This window comes from Plasmopara halstedii (genome assembly GCF_900000015.1).
Source record: "Plasmopara halstedii genome assembly, contig: Scaffold_525, whole genome shotgun sequence".
Lineage (NCBI taxonomy): Eukaryota > Oomycota > Peronosporomycetes > Peronosporales > Peronosporaceae > Plasmopara > Plasmopara halstedii.
This window is the reverse complement of record NW_020187445.1, coordinates 502,998-513,391: the sequence shown is the minus strand read 5'-3', so window position 1 is coordinate 513,391 and position 10,394 is coordinate 502,998. Positions and strand designations below refer to the sequence as shown.

Genomic DNA, 10,394 nt, shown 5'->3' with positions numbered 1-10,394 from the left:
CTGTATGCTAAGGCACTGGAAGCGCGGCCTATTGATACCGTCACTGTTTGCTTAACGACGGGAAGTTGGTCACTGAGCCGAGGGTCCCTGTGTACATCGGTTCCTTATTTTTAATGGTGTGAAACGCTGTCTAGTCTTACACTTGGATGCAGTGTCTGCGCCAATAGCGCAACTGCTCCCTAGCAAAGGTGGTTTCATGACTCACCAAAGCCCCGCCAGGAGACTTACGCGTAGTGACCAAGGTCTTCGACCTCCAATCGATCCATGGCTCATGGTGTTCCGACCATGCCATACCAAGGATAAAGGTATACCGGGACGGTCAATGTGCTCGATCCATTTTGTCAAACAACACGTGTTTTGTACAGGGTCCAATGCGTGGCTGGCGGGATGTACATGGGGTGGCACGTATCCCACTGGGCGCTGTTCAAGTATTGGAGCAGTTGCTGGATGCCAAGCGTGGCATGTTCGGCCAAAGGCCGAGTCGTCGAGGGCGGGGACCGGTGATGCACGTGAAGTGTCACGTAAACCATTGAGAACTACTAATATTATGAAGCAAATGCTACATGCCAAGACTGGCATGGACGGACGAGGTCCGAGGCATCCTGGACACGACCCATCTGATGCGCGTGGAGTGGCACATTATTCACTGGAAAAAGAGCAGCTCTTCGTCGGATGCCATTAATAACATCAAGGCTTCGGCGGCGCAGGGAGTTGGGACACTGAACGACGCCGAGAGCATTTTAAAAAGTCTTGATGAGGTGTAAAGCCGCTATAGAGAGGCGATAGTGATGCCATATGTTATCTGGAAGACGCAAGGCGTCGACCCTGACCCAGGGCGTGTCTTCCGTAGACGATAGCGCACAGCTATATACCCTTGTCAACAGTATGACGGAAGAGGAAGACGGTGACGTCACCCTCGAGCCTATTCCCGCGGTGGATGCTCTTTTTGAGCTGGACGAGTTGTCCTTCGAAGAGTTCAGCGGTGCCTTGAAGGGAGGCAATCTATCTAAATTGGTCATTATACGACCAGACGAGGAGATTAACTTGTCTGTGTGAAGCTGTCCTAGAGGACACTAAGAGGGTGCTAAACGCACGAGGTGGATCATCAATCATAAAGGATCACTCAGAGCCGAACTTTTCTTTGGTAAAGAAATTTAAAGACGTCCTCTACAAAGACCCGCCTTAGGTCCTACTTCCAGATTGAGGTGTGCAACATGAGATTGACCTGGTTCCGGGAACCAAATACTGCACAACACGCCTTTGGCACCTGCTCAAGGGTAAGTGTGCCGTTATTGACACCTTTTCCGTGCGAAGCGTGACGGAGGAGTGTTGTGTGGAGAAAGACTCCCCATTCGACACCCGTCCGGAAACCAAATGGCAAATGGCGTATCGTTGACGCTTACAATAAGCTAAGCGCTGCCATCATTCCGGTACAAACGCCACTTTCCGGAAAGGATGTTCTGTATAACAATTTGGTGGCTGTACAACGTACTGCACACTCGACTTGGCCAATGCTTATCACCAATTGCTTATGGGAGCGAGTGATATTCCGCTGACAGCAGTGAGTACTTCGAGCGGGTTGCTCTAGGAGTGGCTGGTGAGGCCCAAAGGCTGTCAAATGCATAAGGAACATTTCATCGTCTTGTGACGGAATTGATCACGCCCCACCGGGCGTATGCACAAATAATCTTCGACATCTTCGACATCTTCGTCCACAGTCGTGCGGGCCACGGGGACCAGATGAGGGTAACCACATTTTCCTAATGAGGACGGTGCTCGAGTGCATGCGCACGAAAATGCTGTATGCTGATGCCGATAAGTGCATTTTCGGTGGGAGAAATCCTCTTTTAGGGTGCTTCATTGGGAATTGTGGCCTTCGAGCGGATCCCGCTATGATCTAGGCCATTGTGGATTGGCCGATTTAATAGGATCAACAAGACTTGCACAAGTGGCTTGGCCTCGCCAACTGCTTGCACAGGTAAGCACAAATTATGCGGAAATGGCACGGCCATTGTCTCCTTGAAAAGGATAAGAAATGGTGGTAGAGCACCAAGCGTTGGGAGACTTTTGACAGTGTCAAAGACAGCGTCCTTCATGCACCAATACTGGCTTGCCAAATCCCCGATCGTCTTTTTGGTGTCCTCTGTGACGCTTTGGACATTGCCATCGGCTGTGCACTGCTGCAAGCAGACGCCGAGGGCAGAAATCGGGTAATCGCATTCGGATCTCGCCAGCTTAAGGCTGCAAAAAGGAGCTACCCAGTTCACGACAAGGAATTACTTGCGATGAAGTACGCACTTGTCAAGTTCAGTGTGCACCTGTTTGGTTCAAAGCCATTTGTGATCTACACAGATAATGCTTCATTACGCTCCTCGACTCAGTCGCCTTACCTCTCGCAGAGGATGACCAGGTCGCTCTCATTCATTTTAGAATATAACCTAGAGGTATAGTATAAGCCATAAAAGCAGAATGCTTTGGCTGATGCGTTGTAACATAGACCGGACTATGAGCTTGCTAATGTCACGACGTCAGTGACGGCTTTGATCCGCGCCGTATACGCGGGTGTTAGTAAGTGTGTAGCGCTGCTATATTTTTTCGGGAGCAATGTTTCTGGAAACTCGGACAAAAAATTGTTGGCGCATTTGCGCGCATAGTTACCCGATATTCGCTGAATAATGGATTGCTGTATTAAAGCACCAATTCAACGGATACGCCACGAATTGTGGTTCCGCACGATGAGGATTTGAAATACCGTATCTCTATGTAGCCCACGACTCCCTATTTAGTGGTCATCTTGGTGGTGAGAAGACGTACAGCTCGGTGAGTTGCTGCTCTTCGTCGCCCAAGCTGTACAAGTGGACGCGCACATAATGTGCACACGTGTGAGACATGTCATAGGGTGAAATCATCTCCGAATCCAGCAGCGCCGCTGGCCAGTTCATTGATACCCTCCGGTTGTTGGCAACCCATCAGTATAAACTTTTTGCCTGCCGAAGGACTCGGCGGACAACACGGATGTGGTAATCTTTGTGAATCGTTTGCGCAAGATGACTCATCTTTCGTCAGTTCCGGACACCATCGACGGTGTGGATACAGCAACACTTTTTGGATCGTGTTTCTGGATACCACAAACTCTCGGAGCCAATTGTCTCCGACAGAGACCCACGCTTCACTGGGAAGTTTTGATCAACAATCTTCATGGTGCTAGGCACCAAGCTGACTATGTCACCAGCGGAACTACCGCAGAACGATGGTCAAAAAGAGCGCGTGAATTGTGTTGCTAAAGATGTTCGTCGCAGCGTCTGTGCTGAGACGCCGAAGAACTGGAGCGCTATGGTGCCAGTCGTAGAGTTTGCTCTGAACAATGCATTGCATTCATTTACCAGCTGACTCCTATCTACGTGAACGGGCTTGTTAATCCTCGCGTCCCGCTAACGCCGCCATCCCATGGCTCAGGTCATGGTGGGGGAATAGCCAAACGGCCAGCCGATGTCACCCCTTTACCGTGCGAAAGAAGTCGATGACTTCCTGTTTACCTGACTGAGTGTCTTACGCGATGCGAGAGCTAGAAGTCAAGGCATGCAGAAGGAATATACAGACGGAAGAGGGAGGAGAAACATTGAGGTCGGAGACCTGAGTTGCTCCGACAGAGCGCGAAAAGCACAAAGTGCTTCGGACCCTCGAGGTCCATCGCTCGGGAAGACGCTCGGCAGAATGCCTATGATGACGCACTTTGTTCTTCAACGCCCGAAGAGCATCCAAAGTCACCAGACGGCGATCGACCAAGTCGTTATTGCCTGATGCTGACTCTTCTCGATGAGAATGGTGGCGTCCAATACCACGTGGAACACGTTGTGGGGTGACGCCGTCCACGGGGTTTAACCCAATATCTTGCAAAGCGGCGGGGATACCCAACCTTTAAGAACTCGTGAGAGTTTGAGGTAGACGTCGTAGACCCTTATGACCAGAGGGACCATGACGCTTCTCGTCGTCGTACGCATCGCGCTGCTCGGCAGTGGCCCGGGAAGCTGGAGGGCCAAAAGCTGAGGTCAAGCTATGGCAATGAGCTGCTGTAGTCGTTGACCCAGCCGTGTGAGAAACTCGTATAATTTCCAGTCGGCCCTAACATCCAACGTGAAGAGCAGTTGCCGCAGCTGCGGCTGTATCGGACGACATAGTGATAAGATTTCGTAATCTTTCGCCTGCTGCGGAGAATATGTTCCCGACAGCGCACTAGCCGACAAAGAGATCCTTTTGATTCAGGTTGAATACGGTGAGTCTAAATCCATTCGGTTCTTCGGTCGAGGGAATTCGGAACCCGGAACGTAAATTAACAAGAAACGAGTTCGAAGAACTTCCGTTCGGCAAGCTCATCTTCCGTAATGACCGGGGGCCGCTGAAATCTGTATTAGTGTGGTAGGCCCATTACACAGTTTGTGTGGTACACACATATCTACCATTAGTGTGCCCTACGCTTATAACTAGGTGGCTACAAGTACATCAATTCCTATTTTTAGGTTAAGAATAGAATCAGCGTAAAACCACCTGTAATATATTCAGTCGTCATTTAATCCAGAGTTCCACAGCACGGTTATGGTTAAAGTGGCGTGTACGACAGCGACGCAAGAAGGCAAAGCCTCAAGGCAACGTTACCTCAGCGCAAGAGTGCGCGTGACCAGCTGTGTCTAGGTGTAACCTTGGCACCCAATCGTGGGGACGAAGGCAGCATCGCCTTTATCCACATCCACTTCACGAACACTATTGTCGAATCCCGCTAGATAGATATTTCTTGTCCCCTGAGACGATGCGAACAATCGATGCGCTACTGATGCTCATCAACAGGGGGAAAGAGAGTTTTACGAGTAAAATCCCGTCAACGACCGGAGATTTCGGATACGAACCAAACCCAACCAACGCACGATGCATCATTAAGCAAAATCAGCGCCATACGTCCAACGGTGGGTATCCAAGAATGAAATGCTATCTCGCTGGAACGCTGGAAGAGTCGATACGTCCAGGGCACCCTACTTTGAAATATGCACAAGTGAAAGTGCGTGCCCCATAGAACATCCAATGTGGCGTCGACTTCTTCCACTCTCGGCATTTCAATGGTATACAGAAATGACGGAATGCAAAGTACGCACTCCAGTTGCGCAGATTGCGCAAGCTTGGAATGTATTTTCTCAGCATTAATCAGAACTGATTTATGGAATGTATCGATCGGCTCAGTGGTAGTACTGACCGATTCGAGCGTGGCATGCCCTAATGGGCTGCAGTAAGAGACTATCGACTCTTTCGACACTACGGCTTACTATGCTATGTGGCAAGTGATATTTACCGTTCCCGAATGCTTATACTTTTGCAATCAACTGCGCACGATGAATCATCTGTTACCAGTCGCGCCAGCTAAAATCACCTTTGCGAAGTCATCGAATTCACGTCAAGAAGATGCTCACCATGTAGCGTGTGCATCAACACGGCACCAAGCCGTCAAAGGTTGACTGTCAATGCATTTAAGCTAACTACAAATCTGCCATCGTCGTCACTACTTAACTACATTTGCGCTATGTATGGACGAGATCGTCGTTCCTTGCGAATCATGGTACCCTTTGCTCAACCATATGAGGGATCCCTCAAAGATGTTGTCACCATCATACCGATCAAGTTCTTGTTGGTATGCGCACCGCAAAACTTACTCAAATATCGAGCAGTGATAGATTATCGGGGTGTTTTTGTGGATGATTATGATCTCAAACTTCAAATCAAGTTTAAGGTTCATGATTCTTCGATCGGTGGTCATCGCGGACGTGAAAATTTATATATCATACCATCCCGCGACTTTTATTAGCCACGCCAACATGAAATCGTGCGTGCTTGCGAGCTCTGACCTCTATACCTGTCCCAAAGGATTACTGAGACGCGGATTTGATAAATTTTGCCTTTCCCATCTACTCGTGATCACGCTTACGGTCTGAAATTTGTGAATAATTTGTTCAGGAATGTTCACCGTGTCTACGGTTTTGGGTTACACTTTAAACTGTAGGCAACTAAATCGATCGCAGCGGATGGGTACTTGTCAATACTGTGTTTCGACTACGCGATTTACCAAAGGACGTATCTGCCCACGACTTACGGTTTTTGAGGAGTTTTGGCAATCCGAATTCCGACAGCGTGGTAAGGCTAATGATATCAAGTGGACAGTCGTCGCTTTTACGATTCCCTCAAAGAGAGAAGAGGCAGGTTCAACAGAGTCGAAGATCGGTGGTAATTGTGAAAGGCTCAAACCATTCTTGCATACTTGTATAAGGCGGTATTTGATGCAGACACATGTATCAAATTGTTGACGGCAAAGTCCACAATCAACAGGAACTCACTCCAATTTGGAAATAATTAGGCATAACTGCAGAAGATATCCTCCAAAACGCAATTTGTGCGGTCTGTTCGACCATCCGCTCGAGGGTGGTCAATCATCGATCCTCGATGATATACTGCAATCAACGAGTGCGAAACGACGCGCTCGATGCATTCGTCGAATATACTGATGATCGTTATATCCATAGGTGGGCGGAAAAAGCAACGTCTCCAACATCCAACGAGATAGTGTATCGGCCAAATGCACCACTGGATATTGATGGCGATGGTCATGATGACATCGACCGGTGTGAGAAAGATTTCATACCACAGGCTTCTGTCTTTCGGCAATTCCCACGGTATCGCATCGTAAAATGACATCCCGATACTCGTGTTTGTTGTCGTACGCGGGAATTATTCATCAACCCCCCCCAGGACTGAGTATAGAAGCGCTCGCTTTAGATCAAGTCATCAAGCCAGACTCATCTAGTGTCGAGCTGAAATGGATGTCTTGCGGGACGATATCCATCATCCTTATGTTGGTCACGGATCTGCCATCCGTGGCGAGGAAACATACTCACGTGAATTTGCCCCACTGCTGATCGCGTCGTAACCTTGATTGATATATCAGTGGTAGATAATGACTTTGCTAGGATCTCTGAGGAGGCGATGAAAATATGAGAGTGGCAGTACGCACAACCTTGTCAGCATTTACTAAATTATTGACTTTCTTGGTGTCCTCGGGGATCTGCTATACCTGAGCAATTCGACCGATCAGCGCATGCTGCCCATCTGCTGTAGCTGCATCGCTGTGCTCACTCAGCGATAGCTCCTTGGCATTGTGGTGTGATCCAGCTATCATAAACTAGTAGTTATATACACTTGTGGCCTTGTGCGTGCAAGTGTAGACTTGGACACACTCTGCCTCGATGTGTATGAAGCAAAATCCTCGACATCACTCGATTTTACCGAGTGATGATCGCGGTCGCAAGTTGCGTTCGGCTCAGTTAAACGTGAGTCTTACCTATACACACTCGACGCCAAGTTCGGACATGAGTCTTGATTTAGGACGACGTAGGTCTCACATTCAAGCCGTGTACGTTTTGTCTGTACATGCTTATTCTCATTCATTCCTCAAGTATCCCCACTTCGTAATCGCTTGAAGGCATTACAGGAGATTTCTCTCCTCTGCTAGTGTATGTTTCGTACTAGTGTCCGTTACCGGTACAGTGGTCCTACCAATCGGCAAACTCGTCAAATTGTGGTTGATGCAGCTTCCTCACGCATTGAATGAGCAAGCGACGGTCTGCTTGATGGTGAAACGGTTTGCGTTGGCATCGGTTAGGATATTTTTGCATGGTTTGCTGCTTCCATATATGGCTTCGAGTCCAATTTTAGTACGAAAAAATCTTCATCGAGTTTATTGTCGACAAATGTGTAGTAGCTGCCAAATCTACGCTATTTTGTTTATACGGTGCCATCCTTGCCCAACTAAACAGTCATCTTGGTCGAGGTGTTGTTTCTTTCCTTCCAATATTCTCATATGGACCGCTTCTATCGCGTCGTATTCAGTAAAAACGTCTGATGCACCGTAGTTCAAATACCCGGAACGATGCTTCCTGCCGAATCCAAGAAGATGAAAGGTTCAGCATTACCTTGCGCGGTACACCACAATTTCTTTGCATTCAGAGTAAAGTGGCCCACGTATTTGGTTGACAGGATCTGTGCAGAATGCCGTTCGACGCCTACTATCCCCTTCCAATTTTTGGCAGATCTTGCATCCGTGCACTTACAAGACAAGGCTTTAAATGGGTGTCTCGTAATCGCTCATTCAACTGTTTGGACGTGGAGCAAGGTAATCGTAAGCAACCTGCTCAAGCATCTTGTAATTGACTGCAAGATTTTTGTTTTTGTATCGTGGTTGGGGATATTTCCTACCGCGACGGAAAGCCCTACGGGCTCTGAACTTCAATTACTCATCGTCCGGTCGAACTACAGAAAAAAGTGATCATCTGGCTGACATAGGCTGCCCTTCTCTATCAGAGGAAGACCTATTGCCCCTTCAACGTTTCAAGTAATCCGGGTAAGGTAGGTCGTGATGATGCCATCTAACAAATACTTGATGAATATGACCTCGCGAGTCACGTCATCAATCGTGACCTGCACGATACAACTTACTAGGTATCGTGCTTGTGACCGTAAGCATGAACACCATTCTTACGTTGCTTTGATTTGAGGACATCAGATCGTGCTTTAAACTTTGAATATGGCAGCTCAAACGCTTTTTCGGAACGTTTCCTGAATCCAGAAATACTGAAAGTTGTTGGGATCCTTCAACTACAAATACCTGAGTATTTGGGCGTCTAGCCAAGCAGATGGGCTCCGTCAGTGATGCACCGCGCGGTAATAGCACCAACCAACCCGAAGAGCTGTCGCCCTCGGCAGCTTCGTACTTGGATTTGTCTACTTTAACGTGTCAGCGAATATTGAGCGCTCGGCAGCTGCGGGCGCTTGACTGTCTTGTGGGCACTATGGCGGATTTTTGCTGCACCAATTGCTTAGGCCGAGCGGTATGTTCTAATTGGTATTCTCCGACAGAAGGGTCAGATTTTTGTCAAGTCACAACGTTGCGCTGTAGAACGCCCAGATCAATTATGTAAACCAAGCGATGGCTGCAGTATTCGTGTTGTGGGACAATAAAAGCAATCTCGCGCTGACGCTCTCAGACAATGGCAGAAGAGCTAATCAGGTGAGAGTTCCCAGCACGACCTAACTATTGACCCTCGCAAGAATGAGAGTGATTCTGATCGCAGGATTGACCACAAAATGCTACCAGAGTAAATGAACTGTTACTCTCTTATAAAAAAGTGTGAAGGATGTGCCCACCTGTAGTATACTATTTATAGAATGTTTGAAGAGCCTTCATACACCATTCATACAAACAAATAAAAAGCTGCACGACCTTTTGTGCGACCGAGAGAAACGGTAATTGCTTATGTTCCTTCCTAATTTTTTATCAGCGCATACACAGAGGATTATACCAAACTGAAATAAAGGAATAGTAATAGTACTGAAGCAGTCGGATACCTCAGAGGTTTCACTACTTTGGCTCGGCTTGAACAACTTGGTTGCACAATCGTAAGTTTTTTGAGCAACCGGCAACCCCATGAACCGAAAGCCAAAGCTTCCTCTGCGCAAAGTGCATGACACGGCACTGTGCTTGGTAGCACATAAAGCGCCTAGCCAACAATCGAGTCGCGATAGTATGCCGTCCTCCTGACCGAAAGCCCGGCCTTAATAGGACGCCCAATGGGATCAAAGAACTGGCTTCCATAGGACTGGAGTTAGTAATCGCTCGCCTAAAGGTAATCACTAGCTATGAATAGCGAGAAAGCGCTGGCAATAAGATTTGCTACCTCCCCAATCAAACACCGATTGAGAATCATATGGATCCCACCAACTGGTTAATAATGTTATGAGTCCATTTCGATGTGGAAGGGGGTACAACAGCTTAGTTACTGATAAATCAGGCTGAGATCATCAAGTGTTCGTCCGTGCTCCAGACAAGTGACAGCGATTGGCACTAGTGATTTCCAGACTAGGGGGCCGCAGACGTGACTGTGCACTTGGGTGCAGTATCTCCGCAGAAGTGACATACTCAACGCAAGAACTGTAGTATCGACACATTACATAAGTGATCGCAGGCGTACTGTGCGTGATGAAAAAAAATGTATGTTCTCCCGTTAAGGCGATGAAGGGAATTGCTAGTGGGTAAAGACTAGGAGATGAGAGCGTTTATAGCCGCTGCAGCAGGCTGCCGTAGCTTTGTGCTTTGAGGAAGCGTAACTTAGGTCACCGACTATTCCTTCTATACTTAGAACAAGTACGAGTTTAGCGGATCGCAATCCGCTTACTCCAAGAGTAATTATTGCCTTAATTCAAGGCTAACTAACTCTTCCGTTTAAAATCCAAAACAGATTTTTTTTATTTTTATCTGCGGCGAAGCCGCTTAGTTTTAAATGTATAGATTTTCCTGAATATAC

The 10,394-nt window shown here is 47.7% G+C and overlaps 5 protein-coding genes across 5 annotated transcripts; all 5 read left to right on the top strand.

The window, feature by feature from the left end:
• The first annotated feature begins 4,683 nt into the window (after positions 1 to 4,683).
• On the top strand, positions 4,684 to 6,064 carry PHALS_15458 (uncharacterized protein). Its single transcript, XM_036407450.1, has one exon. It carries the CDS (start codon positions 5,567 to 5,569, stop codon positions 5,846 to 5,848), a length of 282 nt encoding a protein of 93 aa, XP_036263152.1. The 5' UTR covers positions 4,684 to 5,566; the 3' UTR covers positions 5,849 to 6,064.
• A 1-nt stretch (position 6,065) lies between these two features.
• PHALS_10742 (uncharacterized protein) lies at positions 6,066 to 6,318 on the top strand (the record flags this gene model as incomplete). Its single annotated transcript, XM_024726221.1, has 2 exons — positions 6,066 to 6,240; positions 6,308 to 6,318. The coding sequence occupies 2 exons, from the start codon at positions 6,066 to 6,068 to the stop codon at positions 6,316 to 6,318; spliced, it is 186 nt and encodes a 61-aa protein (XP_024576920.1).
• Positions 6,319 to 6,461: 143 nt separating this feature from the next.
• Positions 6,462 to 7,783, top strand: PHALS_15456 (uncharacterized protein). Its single transcript, XM_036407449.1, has one exon. The coding sequence runs from the start codon at positions 7,281 to 7,283 to the stop codon at positions 7,512 to 7,514; it is 234 nt and encodes a 77-aa protein (XP_036263151.1). The 5' UTR covers positions 6,462 to 7,280; the 3' UTR covers positions 7,515 to 7,783.
• A 1-nt stretch (position 7,784) lies between these two features.
• PHALS_10741 (uncharacterized protein) lies at positions 7,785 to 8,316 on the top strand (the record flags this gene model as incomplete). The annotated part of the gene is made up of 4 exons (XM_024726219.1): positions 7,785 to 7,864; positions 7,947 to 8,014; positions 8,082 to 8,206; positions 8,302 to 8,316. 4 exons carry the CDS (start codon positions 7,785 to 7,787, stop codon positions 8,314 to 8,316), a joined length of 288 nt encoding a protein of 95 aa, XP_024576918.1.
• Positions 8,317 to 8,726: 410 nt separating this feature from the next.
• On the top strand, positions 8,727 to 9,170 carry PHALS_10740 (uncharacterized protein; the record flags this gene model as incomplete). The annotated part of the gene is made up of 3 exons (XM_024726218.1): positions 8,727 to 8,921; positions 8,990 to 9,100; positions 9,165 to 9,170. 3 exons carry the CDS (start codon positions 8,727 to 8,729, stop codon positions 9,168 to 9,170), a joined length of 312 nt encoding a protein of 103 aa, XP_024576917.1.
• Positions 9,171 to 10,394: the final 1,224 nt, after the last annotated feature.